General features: G+C 46.5%; 1 protein-coding gene across 1 annotated transcript in view; it reads right to left on the bottom strand.

The window, feature by feature from the left end:
* The window catches only part of Igf2r (insulin like growth factor 2 receptor), a 94,362-nt gene that overhangs the window by 26,113 nt on the left and 46,250 nt on the right, over nucleotides 1–21,999 (bottom strand). The window contains exons 12-23 of the mRNA XM_041680038.1: nucleotides 20,706–20,846; nucleotides 19,591–19,734; nucleotides 18,589–18,726; nucleotides 17,873–18,020; nucleotides 17,182–17,359; nucleotides 16,343–16,458; nucleotides 15,735–15,903; nucleotides 14,806–14,985; nucleotides 12,702–12,803; nucleotides 11,219–11,320; nucleotides 9,338–9,533; nucleotides 225–389 (exon numbers count right to left, since the gene is read on the bottom strand). Of these exons, the coding sequence (XP_041535972.1) occupies nucleotides 225–389; nucleotides 9,338–9,533; nucleotides 11,219–11,320; nucleotides 12,702–12,803; nucleotides 14,806–14,985; nucleotides 15,735–15,903; nucleotides 16,343–16,458; nucleotides 17,182–17,359; nucleotides 17,873–18,020; nucleotides 18,589–18,726; nucleotides 19,591–19,734; nucleotides 20,706–20,846 (1,779 nt within the window). The remainder of the gene's footprint in view (nucleotides 1–224; nucleotides 390–9,337; nucleotides 9,534–11,218; nucleotides 11,321–12,701; nucleotides 12,804–14,805; nucleotides 14,986–15,734; nucleotides 15,904–16,342; nucleotides 16,459–17,181; nucleotides 17,360–17,872; nucleotides 18,021–18,588; nucleotides 18,727–19,590; nucleotides 19,735–20,705; nucleotides 20,847–21,999) is intronic.

The raw sequence follows: 21,999 nt of genomic DNA, 5'->3' as shown, positions 1-21,999 counted from the left end.
CCTCAAGAGAAACATTTACACCACTAAGCAGTACTTAAAAACAGGCAACAATCACCATATTACCTATGAAGCAAAGTATACAGGCCCCATTGACAAATGGTCATCTTGCTTTCAAGCATGCTGACACTCACAAACAATATATACACACACGCACGCACGCGCACACACACACGCATGTGCGCACACTCTCACTCAAACCCTGCTTGCTAACTTCTAGGCCTCACCAGTCACTTGGCAATCTACTCGAGAAGGAACACAAGCCAATGCAGTTTCAAACTCAAAGAAAGTGTTCCGGATCCCTCGTGTAGAGTCGATGTCCTGATGCAGAAATTTGGCGGTTCCTGGGTAAATGTCATCGTTGCAAATGAAACGGATGATGAATGCTGTGCCTGTAGAAGAAGAGAGCCACTATTCAGCAGGCATCTCAGACTCGGGACAGCAAGGGCAGGAGACCTCACAGCCATCCCCAAGACCACACAGCAGGGTAGCAAGCTGTCCAGGAGCCTAATCTGAACAGAGCAAAGATATGCTACCAGCAATTCTGCCTGACACGACAGCAATTCTGCTTAGGCCACGGGGTCACATCCACGGCAGTTTATCAATCTATCAGAAAACAGAGCAACTTTTATTTCCTGATTTTCCCTCCAGCGAACTATACCTACTACTCCCCTGCAAGGCTGAAAGGAGCAGAAGGTACACCCTGAGTAAATACAGAGACCTGACTGGGCTAAGGGAGACATTATTTGGCAAAATCATACAGGACAAGAGACCACACAGGCAAAGCAAGGAGACCACCCCAGAGCTGACCACTGCTGGCTTCCACTCCATGTATAGCCTGGAGCCACAGGAGTACTCTAGCTGGGAGGAACACATCGAATCCGACATTGTAAAAATGCCACTGGCACTCTTCTGTGAGGCCAGAAGCAGGAAAGTCAAGAAAGCTGCTGTGGCAAGGTGGGTGGGGCTCTCATTCCAGAATTCCTGAGCCATCAATCAGCGGGCCGAGTTCCCATAAAACACACTTCAGTGCCCAGGAGCATCACCACCTCCCCTTTGCGTGTCTAAGGAGGTAAGACAAACTAAGGAAGCACAAGTGAGGGCCCTGGCACAGCTTTAGCGCAGTCAAGTCTCACAGCAGCCATTAGATGCTCCCCAAGGCTAATACAGCTCGGTCAGGAGCATTTTCAAACTCAAGCCTGAAAGGAAGATGACAGGAAAGTGATCAGCCAATATTATTTGATCTAGTGATCTACAACTGGAGAGCAAAGAACTACAAAATGAGCCGCACTGTGTCTTTGTGAGCCCTGAGGAGAAACAGATGCTGCCATCCTAGCATCAGAGACTGCCCGCACGGAAGAGAACCATGATCCCTCCATACTTTGTCAACCTGAGCTCCCAACCCCCACCCCCACCCCCGGAAAACTGCCCACGGCTCTAGTACTAGCCCCTTCTACTCAGTAAAAGGGCAGCAGGAGCCCGTCCTGTGAGGCACCCTGAAGCAGCGCTGGCTGGAGACCATGTGCTCATGCAGCCCTTCAAAGCATCCACAGGAAGGACACCAAAGGCTGGCCTGCTCACCCCCAAGCAGCCAACATAGCCACACATTTGGTCTAATTCTTTAGCCAACTATAACGATCCCTTGCAGCCATTGGTCTATGCCGTCTCCAGCCCACTTCCTTCTCTGGAAGAACCCCTTCCAGACCAGGCACTCTCAACCCTGCATGTACTCTTTTCAAAAGTTTATTCAAAACATTTTCAATTAGTTTTAATTTTTTTTATTTCTAACTGCCACAGAATAGCTATATATTCACTGGACACACATGAATTCACTGTTTAATCCATGTATAGGACAGGCAGTTATCAGATCAGAGCAAGCGGGGTGGGTACTTACTTCATCACCTGAACCAGTCCTACATCGGAACACCAATGTTCTCCACTGCTAGCTACTTAGAAACACAACAGGTGCTGTCAACTCTAACCACCTCTGCTGTATAGAACACCATTCCTCCTAATCAACACACTCCTACACCTGCTAATCAAACTCTGTCCATACCTCCCGACCCCAGGCTCTGATAACTACACTGTACTTTATGCTTCAAGATCAAGTGTTTACCACAGTTTCCACACACAAGTGAGAACAGCAGGGTTTCCCTGTGTCCAACTTACTTCACTTAACAAGTTTTCTACTGCCAGGCAAACTGATTCAAATGACAGAGTTTTCACTCATTTTTAGCACTGTATACTGAATAGACATGGGCACGGGGGGGGGGGGGAGACAGGGGGAGAGAGGGAGAGAGGGAGAGAGAGAGAGAGAGAGAGAGAGAGAGAGAGAGAGAAAGAGACAGACAGACAGACACAGGGGGAGAGAGAGAGAGAGGGAGAGAGGGAGAGAGAGATCTACGCGTTTGAAGAAACCCTAGCTGATTCCATACACGGGCTGTTGTGAAAAGGCTGCAATAAATGCAAGTACTGCTGCCCAATGTGCTGAGTTCAATGCCCCGGATACATACAGCACAGTGGAACGCTAGATAACACAGACACTGCTTCTACATGTAACTATTTTTCTAGACTTCTTGTCCTCAGTTTGTGTGGCTGTATGGCCTGTCACGGAGCTCATGAGGAGGGTAGAAGAGAAGTTTACAGCACCAGTTTTCTCCTTCCACCTGTACGTAGCTGGATCCAGAAATCAAGTCATCAAATCTCAGGTCATCAGATTTACAGCACTGACAGCTATTAACTAACTCAGCCAGCCATCTCTTTGGCTCAAGGTATTGGGGTATTCCAGGTAGGCCTCAAACTTGCAATCCCCCTCTTTACCCACCGAATGCTGGGCAGTGCAGCCATGTGTAATGTGGTGTAGGAAGGTCTTCTATGTATTGCTTTCATTGGTTGAATAAAGAAACTGCCTTGGCGGGTGGAGTAGAAAGAACAGAATGCTGGGAAGAAGGGAAGTGTAGCAGATGCCATGAATCTCCGGTCTGAGATAGACATAGGTTAGAATCTTGCCAGTAAGCCACAGTCATGAAGAGTCACGTAGAGATACATAGATTTAATAGAAATGGGTTAATCAAGAAGTGAGAGTTAGCCAATAAAAGGCCAGAGCTAATGGGCCAGGCAGTAATTTAATTAATACAATTTCTATGTGGTTATTTTGGGGGTTAAGCTAGCCAAGCAGCTTCCTGGGCTGTGCTGCCAGTGCGAACTCTGGCTATGAAGCATTTCAATGACATTTGGGGGCCCCAGGTGTTTCTGTGCCAGCTAGGGTTAGGAGAAAAATGGCTGAGACCATGTCTGTGACTCAGCGCTCCCTGCCTCAGCAGGTGGCAGGATCAGGTTGACTAGGTGTGCACAAGCAGGAGAGCATGGCGGATTTCTGCCACCGTACAGAGAGATGTTTCCAGGCTGCACAGTGCTCTGCGCGGCAGATTTGGCGATAACTCAGATAAAAGGAGTTTATGTGCTGCACGCTCATTCTCAGAGTTAAAAGTGCTGAGTGTGGCTCCTACCTGGCGGCCCCAGAGCTAACAGAAATGGTACGTCCACCATTTTCAAATTGGAGAGAGGCAGAGGCAACATCCAGAATAGCTGCAATCAAGCTGCTTACCATTTTAAAAGCTCAAGACAAAAGAGAATTACAGACAATGCAACAGGACCAATTCAGACATAAAAAGACCTCTAAATGGGTCACAATGTTGAATAAATGTACAGAGCCTTGAAAGATAAAAGATAGAGTATAGAGACTCATAAAATAAAGTTAATGCTTTTTAAAAAAAAAGGGTAAAGTCTTTAAAGAGAGAGTACAGAGAGTCATAGATTAAAAGAAGTAAAGAGAAACAAGCCACATAAAGATGGAAAATTCACAGAGAGTATGTAATATTGTGCTTTCCTTAAATTTTTTGACTGTGAAGGAACTAAGTACAGAGAGATGTTTCATTATATGGGCCGCCAAGCTAAACCAACATGTATATTATAAAGATATCTCGACTTCAGAATTTGGGTTTAAGGATACGATGCTTTGGAAAAGAGGTTCTTCTTGTTTTCACAGAAGATGAGACCCTGTGGATTGCTTCTAGACCAATATGGTATGCTAGATCACACCCTCCTGAAAGGTTGCTGTAAACACCCTCAAAAACTTACTTTGCTCAACTGCCAACTGAGATAAACCTAGCATACAGGATGCACCATGAAAGACCTGATTAACAGCGCCCCCATATAGCAGGAAGAAGTTTGGAGAGAAATAACTACGCCCATATTCACAAATAATGTTTATAAATGTTCTTTTACATTTAAAGGGGGATATGATATAGATATGAATAATTTGCATTGGTGTAAAACTTGGTTTATTGATACGTTTAAGGTCAATTTTGTTATATGTATATGTATTTCTGATCTTGATTAAGGTATTATGATTGTGTAGTTCACTTAAAAGTGTAATGTAGCTGGGCGGTGGTGGCGCATGCCTTTAATCCCAGCACTCGGGAGGCAGATGCAGGCAGATCTCTGTGAGTTCAAGGCCAGCCTGGTCTACAAGAGCTAGTTCCAGGACAGGAACCAAAAAGCTACAGAGAAACCCTGTCTCAAAAAAATCCAAAAAAAAAAAAAAGTGTAATATATAATTAGGGAATATAGGTTGCCTGGTCAGGTAACGAAAAAAAAAAAAGAAAGAAAGAAATATAGGTTGTTAATGGATAATCATCGATAGTAGTCAAGCTTGTAGTCATGTTAGTTAGATTTTCTAGATATGTAGAGATATATTTCAGTTAGATAGGCATTCTTCATATCTTTCAAAGGCTACAGAATATGGCATTTAAAATGTTTTAATAACTTTTAAGGACTTTTCATGACAATGAGACACTCTGCTCCTGGCAGCACCAATCTACTTCAAGAAGAAGATGGGCATTGAAGAGGATCCTTATGGAGTTTGATAGCCATTTGGGCAAGAAACTGCTCTTGCCTGGACTGTTGCATAAACTGGGCATAAAGAACTCACAGAGAGAGGACTGCTGAACTTGCCTAAAGGTGAGACGATTCTTCGGGGTTCCTGATTCATGAAAGAGTCTGCAAGACACTCTGCAGTATACAGAAGAAAGTGACTGAACTGTCTTTGAAATTTCCTGCTTCATGAAAATGTCTGCTAGATACTATGGGCCTGTAGGCTGAAGATGGATGCCCCAATGGTACAGAAGAACTTTGGGTGACTGTCCAGACAGCAAGATAGCTCTATCATTTCTAGAGTTTTGGAGGTTGCTTACTTCTTGTTTACTTAGGTAATATTATATTCTTCTGGAGTCTTTGATGGAGTTGAAGAATAGATAGATAATTATAGTTTTCCTTTGTTATGATAAAAGATAAAATAGATCTAAATATTGTAACTGTAATTCTAGCTTGATACCTGTTTTGTTATTTATAATTTTACTATGCTAAAGTGAAATCCTTTCTTTTTTACACAGAAAAAGGGGAAATGGTGTAGGAGGTCCTTCTGTTTATGTATTGCTTTCATTGGTTGAATAAAGAAACTACTTTGGCCTTTTGATAGGGCAGCAATTAGGTAGGTGGAGTAGACAGAACTGAATTCTGGGAGGAAGAAAGCAGGATCAGGGATTGCCGCCTTAAAGCCAGCTGCAAGGTCAGACATGCTGAATCTTTCCCAGTAAGCCACAACCTCATGGTGAAATGCAGATTATTAGAAATAGGTTAAATCAAGATATGAGAGTTAGCCAGTAAGAGGCTAGAGCTAATGGCCAGGCAGTAACTTAATTAATTCAATTTCCATGTGATTATTTCAGGGGTAAGCTAGCCAGGCGGGATGGAACAAAGGGCCCGCTCTCTCTTCAACAGTGATGCTCTATTGCAGCTTTGTAGAAATATCCAATACTGCTTCCCTAACAGCTCAACGGACCTACCCTTCCCCTGCATCGCCTGCTTCTCTGTCATGAAGAGCAGTCCTGGCTGATGAGAGAGTACCACTATGCCTTTTGATTTGTATCCCCCCATGCTTATTAACATTTCAATATCTTATTCCATTTTTTAGATTTTATTTGTTTATTATGCGTGTAGTATACATGAGAGAAGAGGGCACCAGATCTCATTACAGATGGTTGTGAGCCACCACGTGGGTGCTGGGAATTGAACTCAGGACCTCTAGAAGAGGAGCTAGTGCTCTTAACCTCTGAGTCATCTCTCCAGCCCCTCAATGTCCTATTCTTATCCTTGCCAATTAATCAGACTGATTTTTTGCTGCTGAGTTATTTATATGTCTGAAGGCTTCTTTTTCAGAAGTAATTGCAAGTATTCCCTTCCACCCAACTGCTTCTCCTCACTCTATTAACTGTCTTTGCTGCATAAAAATCTTTAAGGCTAATAATGAATCTATAGAATTTTCCTTTGTTGCCTAAACTTTAGGGTTTTTTTTTTTTAATCAAAAAAAAAAAAATCCTTGCCCAGGCTTATGTTCTGAAGTATCTCCCCCATATTTTCCTCTGCTAGTTTTATGTCTCCAATTTGCCATTAAGTTTTTGACTCATTTATTTTTATACATAGTTAAGATGAGGCCGATTCCTTTTTTATACACAAATTAATAAAGACACTGTCTGGTTTCTCTGATGTATATGCTCATACTGTCTTGGTGAAAACTGCACTGACCATCAATGCATGGCTTCATCTCTGGGCTCTGTGTGCCCATTCACTTGCTGGCCCATGCTATTCTGATGCAGGAGCTGTCATGCCTCCTGCACTGATCCTTTGCTCAGCTCAAGACAGCTTTGGTTGCTCAGGATCTTTTGTGATCCAACCCACCCATCTTCTAATGTGTATGTACACACCTGACTGATTGTATCCATCACCACATGAATGCAAGTGCCCACAGAGGCCAAAAGGACATCAGATCCCTTGGAGCTAGAATGACAAGTAGTTATGAGTCACCCGTGGCTAGTGGGAACTAAACCCAGGTCTCTTTCAAGAACAGTGATGGCTCTTAACGACTGAGCTACCTCTTCAGCCCCTTTTTCCTTTGTTAAAAACATTGGAATTTTTATTTAAATACACACACACACACGCACACACACATACACACACACACTGAATCTGTGGGTCACTGGGTAGAACTGGCTATTTCAATATATCTTCTCTCAGACCATGACTGGACTGTCTTCTCACTTATGTATGTCTTCGATCTCTTTCCTCAGTGTTTGTAACTTTCACTGTAGAGGCCATGCACTTCCTTGGTTAAATTTATTCCTAGGTTTGGTTCTTTTATTTTTGTGCTGCTTATTAATAAAATGTCCTCCTGGTTCCGACTGTCTGACTATCTCTTCTGAGATGAGGCATTTTCTACTGGAAAGGGCGGAGGCCCCTGAAACTCTCCAGTAAGTTACAAGGCTCACATAGCCCTAGCCGAGAGACAGAGTCAGCAGCAACTGCCAGCAGGGGTTCTGTAGAGCTTCCTGAAAGCTGCACACAGCACCTCTGGTGATGCAGCCTTCCCAGGTCCTGAGTCCACTCATCAATTCCAACAGTATTTTTGAGAGCCGAAATTTTCCCTGTATGAAGTCACCCCAGATGCAAATGTGACCTCACATCTGACCCTGCACCTGAATACCAATACTAGTAATGCTCTCTGAATGTTCTGTCCTACTCCTGATTTAGAGCAAGCTCCTTCAGTTTTCCCCATCCGTATAGTGTAAGTCATGGGCACTTGCCTTGATTTCCACTTATGGGGTTTTATCAAGGAGACATGCTGAACTTTGCCAAACACTGTCCTGCACTGAGATAACCAAGTGTTCTAGGCTTTCATTAGCTAACAATGTATCATTGTTCTCAATCTGCACTGTGTTGAGCCAGTCCTGACTTGTGATAAGTACACTGCTTTTAGGTATTGATAGATTTGACTTGCTATTATTTTGTTGAAAATTTCTGTGTCTATATTCATCAGAGATACTGGTCTGTAGCTCTGCCTTCTGTAATCTGGCTTTGTTATGGCATCATCAGCCTGTTTACACTGGGGAATGATGGCCTGGCACCGTGAGTAGCACAGGGTCTCTCCTGTTCAGTGCAGCACTTTCAGGGTCTTCCACAGTGCACAGATGAGGTTCAGTATGGAACAATCTGGTCCTCCCTCCTATCTGCCAGAGACAAATTCTTACTGCTTATTTGATCCTGTCACCCCTTACTGCTCTGTTCAAATTTTGTGCCTCATGATGCAATCCTACCAAGTTACAGTACCAAGAGCATATCCATTTCCTCTGCTGTTCTGATTCTGGCACGCAGCTGGCCACAGCGGTCCTTAGTGACCATTTGCCGTCTGTGGCAGACGCTGTTGTTAAAGTGCTGCACTTCCAACATCTGTGAACTTGAGACGTGAAGCAGAAAGAAGCAAGAAGACAAGACTGCGGTCTTCAGTGCAAACAATCTGGGAAGGCAGCTCCACTCCTTCCCGGTGCCCACTAAGATGGCTGGGGCATGTTGAGCAACCCAGCACACAAACATCACCTCAGTCCACTCAGATTCCAGTGATGGAAACGCACTGCCTATTAACAGTGTGACCTGGAAAGTAACCACACCCCTGGGCCCCTTTCCTCATCTAAGTCAATAGGTGGCAGAGCCAACAACATGACCCATCCCTCTTGGCTCTCACTCTGATGTAATCCCTCCATGGACCACAGGCTCTGTAGCAAACACAAGACCCTTCTGTCTTCTAGTACTGCAGATGTGCAACGCAGCAGTAATTGAGCACAAAAGGAGGCTAAGCCAGGTGTAATGGCCCAAGCCTTTGCTCCTAGCAAGGTGGACACAAGCAAAAGTGAGTCTGAGGACACCTGGTTTACAGAGTCAGAGCCAGGAAAGCCAAGGCCACAGAGTAAGAGCCTGTCTCAAATGGAAAAGAGAAAAGACAGAGCTGGGATGAGAACTCACCGTACATACAGTATCTTAACCAAGTCCTGGCACACTTCGCCTGCTGGAGCTATCCACTGACGCAGATGCTGGCATTATAAAGGGCTCAGAACTGACCTTGCACTAACTAACAAAAGACGGTAACAAATAAGTACTAACAAGCTCAACATCTCCAGACTGTTACACAGAACCACAGTGCCCAAGAGAGGAGACAGGAGGAAAGGACCAACTTAGAAAAATGAGTAACTTAGATCATTACTTATCACTTCTTTAGTACCTAAAGGAATGCAATTAACAACCCCCTCTGAAGAACTGGAGTGCAAGATAAAAAGAAGAGGTGGTCAGAGTGTGCACAAGTGCCCCCAAGGGAAGACATTGGTAAGTGCTCTAGGAGAAAGAATACCAGCAGAGATTAGAGGCAGACTTGGCAGAATGCGAATCAGCTCACCTTTGTCTGAGGAAGAAGACGACCCTTTGTAGGTCAGAGTGAGGAATCCCTCAGTAGACAACTGGAGGCTCTTTTCCATTCCCACTGGCCTTTCTGGTTTCAGGTTCTCCAACTCTGTCTGGGTTCCTGCCTCACAGCCAAAGGCTAGCTTTTCTTTGTCCGTTACACAGACAGGCATTGTACCACAGATATTGAACTGGAAGCCAAACAGGAAAAAAAAAGGAAAAGAAAAAGGAGAAAAAAAAACAAACAAAAACAACCATTTAGGTTCCAAGACTTACCACAGAAAAGCAGCCTAGAACCCAAAGTACTGCTGGGTTAAATATCTGGTTATCACCAGTCAGTTTATCAACTTTGGGACAGCTAGTTCTCAAACATAGAAAGGTAAAACCCCACGTCTAAATAACAATACCTGTGTAAATTCCTCTAGAGTTTAGCGCATGGTGTTTTATGGTCTTGTTTATACAGTGCTCTGTCTGTAAATCTAATTACTACAAGCAATTATGAACGATATACTAGGGAGTGATACAAACCACTTTACCGTGTCTTTAATCACATGGAGAAAGTGTATACAGTTAAGTCTTAACTGTAAACAACTGAAGCCCCTGATTTTTTAAAGACACTGATTCTATTTAAAAAGCAGACATGTTTGCTGTAGTTATGTAAAGAAATCAGCTCTGGGGAAGAGGCCACCAAACGTGCAGGGCAGCTGGACCCAGCAGGATGGGGGACAGGGCTGGACAGTAAGGGGCAGGAGTCTACAGCCCTGGCTGGGATGTGGTGGCCCCACAGACAGGTGACCTCCTGCAGCGCATGAGTGCAGGCGCTCTTCCAGGCAGCTGCATTGCTACTTCTGTTACCCACTCATCTGTCACCTGCAACCAAGAGCCACAACACCACACATGCTCCTAACAGCGTGGTTAGTGACGAGGCGGGGTCTCGCTGGTTTGCTTCTGGTGCATTCTTTATGTAGCCCGTGGTCATCTTTCTCAGCACATCCTCTATGTGGTGCAGCATCTGCCTATCACACTGATACAGGCTCTGACCTGTGGAATCCTAATCACTGTACCACCTGGTACAGACCACACACTCTGCAGCTACACTAGAGCTAGCTCTAACACCGAGACCCTTCCGTGTTCCTATCTGAGTGTGGGGTGGAGAGAGCCCATGGAAGCACTCAGGAGAGTGGGGAAAGAACGGGGCCAAGAGGAAAAATCCTTCTCTACATGTGGGGTGGAGAGAGCCCAGTTCTCCAGCTGGGACAGTTGTCAGAATGCTCCTCTCACTAAACTACGGTAGGGCTCTCTCACTCACCCTCCTGTTTTCAAAGCCACTGTCCCTAAGATGACTGCCAGAACTTAAAGCAATTGTTTTAGGGGCTCTCTCCCTTCGAGTAGCTGAAGTGATACCTTGAGAAGACTTTGCATAGGGCTCTAGGCATTCGCAGAACAGTCTACAAAGGAAGTACCCTTGGAAGAGTCTAGAACACAGCCCTCAGGTGGCCTCCCTTTAATCTCCATTTCTTCTTGACCAGTGTGTTTCAAACTTCAGCGAGCATCAAAACCATCTGATGGGCCTCCTGAAGCAGACTCGGAGCCCACCACAGACTAGTCAGGAGGCCCGCAGCAGGCCCAGGAATCAGGTTTTAACAAGGTCCTGACTGTCACTCTGCTGCTGCTTCTTGGGAACTCTGGACACACAGCAGCAGGTGAGGACTGGTGACTGCTCCCATCGGGCCCACGTGATGACGTCACTTCATTACCCGCCCCCAGTCTGGAGCTTCTTTCTGCCCTGGGCAAGCACTAAGGACACAGCTGCAAGTGCCTTGGGTGTGGTGAGCCTCATTTAAAGCAAACTAGAAATCTACTGCATCATTCTTACCAAAAAAGTCTTTCCAATGCCAGAGACCACGTATCCTTGAGAGCTGTTCAGTGGGCTAAGATTAAACACAAATCCACTGTTGGGGTCCCTTATAGAGCAAGCCTATCAGAAACAAGAAAGGGAAATAAACACATTCAAACTAATTCTATAGGAGCAAAACAAACATGCAGTCTGGAAACTCACATCAACACTTAGAGGCTGTACTTCCTACTCACTTTAAATCCCTATGGAGCAACAGTGTGTTTGTGCCCAGCCGGCACCAATGTAGGACGCATGTGCAGAAGAATAGAACTCACCCCATGGGGGCTAAGCTACTACAATACCCAAATAAGACCACTGTTAATCCTAAGGTAGGTGGTACAACAATCATTTTTACATCCAAAAATAAATAAAACTTAAGACTTCTCTCTCATTGCCATGAATGCACCTATGAGAATATAACTGGGTCAACTCACAGGCAATTTCCTCCCTTCCTCTAAGTATATCCTCAGCCTCCCGTGTCCACCAAGTACAGGCTAGCAGTCAGAGCCCTGGGCATGGACAGGGTAGGGTGCCTGAGACAACTACTGGCCCTGAGCTGAGGCCATCGCTTTGTGTACCAGTCCAGGTGTCTGCTGCCAAACTCTGCAGTCTGGTAGGAAATCAGAAGGATGGGAGGGAAACATGTCCCACTATAAAGAATGCACATGCAGTTCCATAAGAACAACTTATTGCAGTAGCCCAGGAGGGCAGCAAAGAACTCAGAGAGCAGGGTACTCTACACTGCACAGGGCAGGATGAGCAGCCAGCCTTCAGCAGAGGATAAGGATCTACCATACAGACATCGGCATGAGACCCTGGCTACACACTGTGGGTGAGGGAGGGCACAGTACACAGGTAAACTCTATTCTGTGTGTGAGGTACCATGAGTCGCTGAGTTCCACCCTGTGTAAAAGGTCACAGCGGAACACATGTGCTAACTCTTAAGATCCATGAAGCACTGGGTTCCTCCTAATAGGTAAAGTCACAGCAGACACGTGGGCTTTACTCTGTCAATGAGATCCCATGAGGCAGTAGGCTCCACCCTGTGGACAAGGTCATAGCCCTCTCATGGGTCTCACTGTATCAGACACTGATATGTTCTGGAATGGAGAAATGGGAATCTACAGACCCCTGGCAGTGATGGAGAGCCCACTAGGATGCACCGCACAGGGAAAGGATAGTGAGCGAGGTGGAGACAGAGGCAGGTGGATCTCTGTGAGTTTGAAGCCAGCCTGGTCTACAAAGCAAGTTCCAGGACAGCTTAGACTGTTAAATAAAGAAACCTTGTCGGGGGTTGGGGGGGGGGGGGGATTTCAGTGAGCAAGGCATAAAGCTGGGGGTCCTGGAAATCTAGGTACCAAGGGTAGGGAGGATGCAGAGGGTAGTGATGTGTGAATCAAAAAGCAGGGATGGAGGCAATGCAAAGTCAGTCTGAGCATGGGCAAGGTGACAGCACACATACCTGGTCTGTGTCTGTGATCGTCTGGATAGGGCAGGCAGCCTCTGTGTTCCACAGGAAACTGACCACACATTCCCAGTTGTAAGTGAAGATGGGGTGGGTGTTCTGGAAGGCCACAGCGCAGAGAGAAATCAGCAGGACAGCAATACAACAGGCCGACATGCACTAACTTCCTCCCTAGAGCACAACGCTCTCATTGCCCCATAGGAGAGGTCAGCTCACATGCCTGGACATTAGCACATCTGAATTCACACCAGCAGTAAATAGGAAAACTGGGATCCAGATAGCTGAAACCGAGCCTACATCCCCAGAGTCGAAGCAACCAGAAAGCTACTAGACAAAACTGGTTTGCATGTCAGGGAAGGGCTGAGAAGCCCCAGAAAGAGGTATAGGGCAGCTTCTAGGTGGGACACAGCATGTTTTGTGACTTGGGTCTGATTACACAGATGTGCTAACTTGTGCTATTACTGGCTTTTAGTTTGTGTGTTTCAACAAGAAGTCTCCTCCACAAGACACATTCCATCTCGAGTGCTGTCTCCATCCCAGGCAGCAGTGGCTCACTCTTAGCTAATGAGACAGCACAGCAGAGACTACTGGAAAATGCACTGGAACTCTGTAACCAATAGCCACAGCCCACATACAACCACCCTACCTATAGGCCCTACCCACGCTCTCCTCATCAGTCCTGAAAGCAAGCAGAAAGACCCAGGCTTTGCCTGTGGTAACTCCCGTGAGCCTGACCTCCCTGTATCTCCTTCAGTAGTCTTGCCTAGGCCCGCACTATGCACCAAGCCCACAGGACACCCAGCTCAGCCACTGTGGGAAAGCACTTGAAAAACTAAGAAGGGGGGGGGGGGGGGGGGCTGGAGAGATGGCTCAGTGGTTAAGAGCATTGCCTGCTCTTCCAAAGGTCCTGAGTTCAATTCCCAGCAACCACATGGTGGCTCACAACCATCTGTAATGAGGTCTGGTGCCCTCTTCTGGCCTGCAGACATACACACAGACAGAACATTGTATACATAATAAATAAATAGATAAATAAATAAATATAAAAAAGAAAAACTAAGAAGGGTCTGGAAGAATCTTCTGGAACTAAAAGAGTAGTCTATGACAGGGCTCCTATACACCCAGGACACAGGAAGCCAGGAGTAGATGGACATGAAACCAGCAGCTGTCCACCTATGTAAGGCAAGGAAGGGGTCCTCAGGGACCACAGGCCCAGGATCACTCAGCCAGCCATTTCATACCCTCAGAGATCTGAGCAAAGAACAAGTTTCCTGTCTGTGCGATACCGGATACCAGGCCTCACATCCACTGGATTAGACCCCAGCAGAGTCCAGAAGCATCTAATTCCTGTCAGCAAGTCAATCTCAAAACTGATAGCAAAAAGCCGGGCGGTTGGTGGCGCCCAGCACTTGGGAGGCAGAGGCAGGCGGATCTCTGTGAGTTCGAGACCAGCCTGGTCTAGAAAAGCTCATTCCAGGACAGGAACCAAAAGCTACGGAGAAACCCTGTCTCAAAAATAAAAAAATAAAAAAAAATAAAAAAATAATAAAAAAATAAGAGCCTAAATCCTTGCGAAAAAGCACCTGGGTCAGAGAATTATGGTACACACCTTTAATCCCAGCTGAGTTTGAAGCCAACATAGTCTACATAGTGAGTTTCAGGATAGCCTGAAATCCTAAAATCCTGCCCAAAAACAAAAACAGGGAGGGAAGGAAGGAGGGAAGAGGGACAACTAGTAGCCACAAATGTGACAAAATAAAAGTTCTATACATAAGACGGGCACCACAGCCCACACCTTTAACCCCAGCACTCAAGGGGCAGAGCTGCAGGAACTCAAGGCCAGTCTGGCTGCCAGTGAGCCACACAGTGAGACCCAAATCTCACACAATCAAAACCTGATCCCTAAAAGCCCTACACATCTGGTGACATGTGTGCAGTACCATGATGGACATAATGTTCTTGGTAACCCAAAAATGCCTAAAGTGACCAATTTTATGCCCTAGGTATTTTGCTGCAAATTTTTTTTTCAAGTATAGAAGTGCACACGCTGGCCCTGCGCGCTTTTCCGCAGCTCCTGCCACAACTCAGGCACAGCACTCACCAGGCGTCCCCGACCACAGACGAGATGGATCCTGGTGCTGTAGGTGGTTAGCCGGCCATCACTGGTGGTACAAGCAGAACCGTTCACATATTCTAAGAGGAGGCTGCCACTCTCCTCCACCACAGGGCCTGTCTTTGCAACTCCCAAGTTACTGATGGATACAGTCTCAGCCAAGGAGCCCTGCAACATAGTGTGGGTGAGACTTCTCCTGGAAAGCTTTACTCCTCAGCAAGTCAGCTTGCTGCTCAACAGTAGTCAGAGCCTATGACGTCACCACTAACAACTGTGTGAGCGGGCAAACACAAGTGAGGAGTCCCCAAGCAGGAGGACAGCTACGCTCAGAGGCTACTGCTCTGGGGAAGAACATATCCCCGTGAGGTACAGCCTCAGACACCTCTGAGCACCAGAGCACACCACTAGAATGTGCTAACAAAGCAAATCCTCACACTGCTTCTGCAGAAGTCAACTTCTGGAGTCCACCTACAACTTTCATGGCCCACGACATGTGAGGACCACAAGGAAACGTACGAAGCCCTGCCAATGAGAGCAATCAAGCAGATGATGACGTGTTAACAGTCAGAGTGGTACTGACGCATGCACCTGAGCCATCTCAGCAATTCTGTCAAATCCTGGAGACCTCTGGGCAGCTGAGGCTCCGAGCTGTGAAGTCTGCAGAGTCACTCGGGCACCTGAATTCGGGTCAGACATAACCAAGAGAGCCCTCTGCAATGTGCTGAACCAAAAAGCGGCCAGGGGACATTTTAAGACTGAACAAAGACTCTAAGCCTGCTCAGGAGGCTCACTGTGCGGCCACTCTCCTCAGAGGCTTCAGCTGGGCAGCAGGACAGGCCTGATCAAGAGCTATACAACAGCTACCTTCACACACTAAGCCTCAGACTCCAGAGAAAATGTGAGAACGGCAGACACACCTCCTTGTTTTCATATCTCATCTGGCAAGCAGAAGCGTATCGATCACAGCCAGGCACAGGATTCAGAGGCCGGCACACGTTGAGATAGTATTTCCTCCGTGTGACATGTTCCCGGGAGTTTTCCATGGCGTACCAGTTTCCTCCACGGCCACCTTCAGACTTCACTAGACTAAAGTTTTAACACAAAGGTATGCTTTTAAAACTTCGAACCAGATAAGGTTGGGCTGTTAATGTTTACTCATTAGAGAAATAAAGACATTCTCAAAGGAGACACACTTGAATCAAGTCACAGATGGTGACCACAGGACACGCCATAACACTGACATTCTGAAGCTCCACACGCAGAGGACCCTTCAGAATTCACACACACACACCATACACTGAACTACCGTTTTAGACAATGAAGCTACACATTAACTTTGCTGTGACAAAGATCAATTACTGTCACAAAGGTGGTGAGATCAGACCACATCCACCTCCTTTCTGCTCTGTCTCTCATGGTCCTGCACCCCGAGGCCAACACAATGCCTATCACCATCAACTGAACCATTTGCTCACCAGTGACCACACCTGAGGAAGGCCCACGGCCAACTGCTGGCTCTGCTCACCTAGAGAGGTCATACTGTTCCATCATGGAGGGGTCTGTCACCATGCACTCCAGGGGCTCTTCTGGGCAGGCATAACTGGTGTACCACCGGAAGTTGTAGGTAGAGTTATCCTCTTCCTAATCCCAGGACAAGGAAACATGAAAGGGTACGGCTGGAGACTACATCTGGAGCATCCCCCAAAGACCACCCAGGGAATCCTGGCCCTCGCTCAACACTATGGAGCATGATGGAACCTTTAAACACGTGCACGAAGGAGAAGCAGACATGCACAGAATAGCTCTCCAGCTCTCTAGTTCCTTCCTTGCTCTCTTGCTTCCTGGTTTTGAAGTAAATGGTTCACTCTCTGTCAGGCCCAAAGCAATGAGCCAACCAACCACGAACTGAAACCTACAAGACTGGGTGGCAAAATATCCTTTCCTAAACTGCACACCCGTGTGTTTGCTCCAGTTACAGAAGCAGAGAATGGAAGAAGAAAAGAAGATACTATGCAAAGAGCTTTAAAAAGAAAAATGACTCTAAGTAAAAGTTACTAAAAAGACGGCCTCGTCAAAAACTATAATGGAATCTTGATAAGGGAAAAATGAGGGTGATTTTTTTTTTTTAAGCTTTTGCAAGTTTTCTAAAAGAACAGGGCTGTGGACTAGCACTAAGATAGATGGGCCTTTGAATAAGCAGCTTAACATGTGACTAAATACTGCCTAGGCACCCTGAGAACTGCAAAAGGACTAATTACATGACGGTCTGGCCAGAAAAACAGACTAATAATAGCTCAGTTTCTACAGGAAGGGCAGGCAACTGGCCCAGATCTGCCCAGGCCAACTGCCTGAGACTTTCCCCACCTGATATTCCGGGAAGCCCACTCCAGCGTCTCGGTCACAAAGAAAGGTGATCAGTGTAGCTCTTGGTGTGTGCTTTTCATTGTTATAAGGTGTGCCGTCCCTGTAGCTCAGCTGGATCATCCCATCATAGTAAGAAAGGATAGTATTGCTCAGGCCCAGGTTCCAAGACTTCTTATCACTACAGTGAATACAGAAATGTCACTCGGGAAGTCCCATGGATCAGGAGCTCGCCAAGGCTGCACAAATGGGGGCAAATGCAGTACCTGGGAATCTCATATGCAGCTCTTCAGACTGTAGGAGGAAAAAAGCAACACACACATTCTCTCTCTCTCTCTCTCTCTCTCTCTCACACACACACACACACACACACACACACACACGTCCAACTTTCAGCTTACAGTGCAACTCAATTCATTACAACTAACACTACTCAGTAAGGAGAAATACATATATGTATATGTATGAAGTGTAAAGCTCAAAGTTCACAGAAGTGGGTATCAAATGAGCCCAGACCTTTCTCTACCTCCTAGGATAAGGCTTGCCCCTTCTCTGGGAAGTTCAGCTCCTGGCATCCTGCAGGTTTTTCTGACCAGGTCTCCTTGTCAAACGATGATGTTCGAGGGGAACCTAACTCAGTGAAACACGCGCTAGCACAATACCAAGGAACAGATCACAATGAGAGGCGACTTGCCTTTTTGCTACCTGGCAGGCCCCTGAGTTTGGCTGGCAAGGGTCCATGGATACAGGGCCACAAACATTTATGTAGAAGTCATACTTCTCTGTCTCAACTTTATAAGCACCATTCTTCTTTGTGAGAGGAGACAAATCAAAAGAGAACCCTAAAACAGAAACAGGGACGTACGTTAGGTCAGTGAGGACACGGGAGACTGGTGAGTGCATGTGTTCTCTGAGAGCAATCACTCCGGGGCAGTGACAGTGAAGAAGAAAGGTCACTCTGCCTTCATGCTGCCATTCCTGCAGTGACTGCCACCTACTCCCTTGGACACAGGTCCTCACCACTGCCCTTTTTCATTGTGGGAACTCTGAAACCCTATTAAAGCCTGCAACTCCAGATCTCACAAACATGGCATATCCAAGCACGATGACCAGACTGTGAGGGTTTTCTGTAGAGTCCCCTAACAAGGGGTTCTTGCCTAGGATTCACCCAAAAAGCCTTCCAAATGTGGATGTGGATCTCCTATTGCTCAAGTATACCCAGCCCAGCTACAAATTCAAGATGGGCTCTGCCACAGCTCAAACACACAACAAAAGATGCTTGGCACTCCAGTTCAGTAGCACTAACAGAGTTCTAAAACAAGGACCTCCAACAGTCATATAAAGTGTTAACAAAAGCTTTCTTTGGCCCCAAGTTACATTAGACAACAGAGACATTGCTTAGGCACACACCTGCCTGGGCATCAAAGACCGTGCAGTTCTCTCCTTCTGTCTTCGACAACACACAGGCAGCAGCTGTGTGCCACTCAAATTCATAGAAGCAACCATCAGGTCCTGTAGTTCTCAACACTGGAGCACTTTCTAGATCACCTGTCAAAGGGAAAGGGGAGGGGGGAGATCAACCACGAATCTGTTGGTTCTAATAATTTTCCCTGTTCTAGCTGTTTTGAAAGTCCTGGGAAAGATAAAATTACAAAATGGTCCTAAAGAGTTGGGGATGTGGTCCATTTAGTAGAGTGTGTGTCTAGCATGCACACAGCCCTGTGTTCAATTTCCAGCCCCGCATAGAGCAGACATGGTAGCACACACCTATCAATAATACCAGTACTCAGAAGGTGGAAATATGTTCTACCAAAATAAAACAAGAAACAAAATAGTCCTAGCATGTGACCTCCCACGGCTGGGAATTTATACAAAGGAAGCTTTACAGGACAGATATAGAGAGGATGTAAAGCATCCAAACTCCCAGCAATGAAATGTTCTAAAATAGTTAAGACTGTGCCATGTCAATAAGGAAATCCCTGAAAATTATAAATAGAACTGTGAAGCATGGAATGCACAAACACAGCATTCTGAGGACAGCAAATACATGCACAGATGCAGATCTTAGCAAAAGGACCAGAAACTCCTCAGTTCACAGCTCAGAGGGTGAGATCAAGGAAACATTTTAAGGCATTTATGACCCCTCCCAAGGAAGTTCAGCATTCCATACCCCTTATCCTCTCTCAGGCCTTAAGAACAGGATATTATGCAGAGAGACTCACGACTCTCCTGGAAAATGTCAACACCACTCCCTGAGGACAGCATATGGTTTCTCCATTTCTAGGCTGAAATCTAATCAACTTACTATTCCCATCAGCAGAGACTAGAACCAGTGGTGCTCAGCTCTGCCCCTTCCGCCCCACCCCACTGCAGCTGATGGGGAACGTGGACACGCCTCTCCTGTGACAGTACCTGGTTTGCACACGAGTGTGATGTTAGTTGTTATCTTCTTAGCATTACCACAGTCGTCACCATCAGAGTAAGAGAGCTGCATGTGTCCTTTCTCTTTTGTAGGAGAAGAAACAAATTTTCCGAGGCTCTTACTTCCATTCTTATCTTGAAAAAAGAAGGAGGGACCATAAGATATGCTGGGAAAGTCTCATTGCATAGACATAAAATTACATCAAAACTCAGCCAAATGCTAAACACCCTCTTCTCAGCCCACCTGACCTGGCTCGAATGGAAACAGGTTTTCTTGAAAGAAAAAATAAACAGTCACCTAAGACCACCTCCTGACTCCGCAGGGTCAGGCTGGGACTGACATGCGGGATTCCCCCAAAGACACCTTATGGTCAGGTTGGTGTGTGCACCATCACTGTCTGTGAGAAACACTATTCCATGCCCAGGGCCTCAGCCACCCTGAGACACGGGATGCTGGAAAGCACAGCCAAACCACAGGCTTTATTCACAAGCAAGCAGAAACACACATATGTGGCACCCACATTGAATTACTGGCTCAGCTGCTTTTCAAAGATGTTTATGCCTGAGTCCTTAGTAAGACAAGAACAAACACCACGTACTTTGAGACACATCTCTGGTTCTGAACACCAGGGTAATCCCCAAATCCGACTAAGCCTAATTCTGCGTCTGTGTTCCTAACAGAGTCTATGTGCTCTCTTCCTGGAATTTTCAAATTGCGCCATAACTGACACACAGCTCTGTGACACACGAGATAACAGAGACAGCAAGAACCCAAGACAGGCTGCTCAGCTGGAGGCTCCCCTAACTGTGACGAAGGTTGCTGAGAATTCAGTTAGTTTTCTGAGCACTGGAAATACTATTCTTCAGGTCACAAGATGAAGCCAGACACTGGGCATTTCCTAACACGGCTCCTGCTGCCTGGGTGCACCTGTGCTGACCTCAGGACCGCAGAACCGCAGGGAAAACTGGTTCTGACACTGAAACTGTAGAACATTTAATCATCCTTAATATCTACATCCAAAGGCAGGAGGCTTACGCAGACTACATTCTACGTCTCTGCCAGGGAAGCGGTTACTAGAAAGAGGACTCCCCTCCAACTGACTCACCCACTGCACATACAGCAGCATCTTCAGGACAGTTCCTGGCCTGGCCCTCCGGCAGCACTCGGTGACAGACATTGATGAAGAAATACTTCTTCTCTGATTCAGCCTGGCCACCATCCACTGCTTCCCAGTTCTTCTCCGATTCTGCAACCAAACCCAACATCTGTTAGTCCTTAGGGACTTTTTTCTGATGGTCACATCTTAAAACAGTGACTAAGTCAAGGTCAGACAACCCCTAGCACTCCACTAAGCACTCCTAGAAAGTCATGGCGTCCCCACTTTGTCACTAAGAGTGTCAGGGACAGACCATTCATTCCCCCCCAACCTGCTTTCTGCAGAATGAAACCACAAACTTCTCCCACACCCTACAGAATCAAAAGACTGACCACATCAGAAGGTCAGTCGCTGTCTTGAGCCTGGTGGAAGGGCAGTGGTCACATGGTCACTTCAGGTCCCACAAGGGCCTGTGCAGCTAAGAGAGCTACTACTTCTACACAGGCTGGCTGGAGCAGAAGGCTGGCTCACAGGTGAGGAGGATTCCAATGAATCCAAAAGAACAGGTGCTGATGGGAAGTGGGGAGGGGAGGAGCTAGGGGTAAGGACACTAGGTAAGAAAAGAGTAGTCCTGAGAACGGACCTCCATCCCACAGACTGGTACTGCAGAACACACAGGCACACATTCTTATCAGAAATGGTCCCTTGGCAAGCCGGCAACAAGGACTTAGAAGTAAAATGCCACAGCTTGCCAGTGACAACACACAATGCTTTTGGAAAGCTAGGCTCCCAAGTCCACAGCCTTGAAGGACAGAGTGTGCCCAAGTTTCCCCCAAAGTGGGCATCGGCTGGAGCGGGCGTGGGCTGCAGGGCAGGGCAGGGTTTTGTGAAGCAGCATGGAAAGATTTCAACTAAAACCCTTCAGATTCTCCCAAAGCCAGGCAGTGGTACCCGGTCTGCTAAGGGAATTAGTGTACCTCTGCATCAATCTTCAAGATCCTAGTTTATCTTGTAACAAACTGATACTTAAAATTTAAAAAACCAAAAACAACTGTGCTTCCCTCTGCTCCTGACTGCAGGTGCAATGGGACCAGCCATCCATGTTCCTGCTGCCAGGCCCTCTTTGCCATGACAGACTGTATCCCTTCCTGAACTACAAGTCAATATACCCCCTTCCCTTGAGAAAATACAAAACCTCATGTTGCTGTGTGTGTCTCAGAAGTACACCATGAAGGAGGAGGGGGGACCACAGACTCCCACCACACTCGCACTTCCTTTAAAAGGCCAGCACCTGGCGATCTTC

Source organism: Microtus oregoni, unplaced genomic scaffold (assembly GCF_018167655.1).
Source record: "Microtus oregoni isolate MIOR12 unplaced genomic scaffold, Mior012 000033F_ref0000390, whole genome shotgun sequence".
Taxonomy (NCBI): domain Eukaryota; kingdom Metazoa; phylum Chordata; class Mammalia; order Rodentia; family Cricetidae; genus Microtus; species Microtus oregoni.
This window is presented reverse-complemented; position numbering and strand designations above follow the sequence as displayed.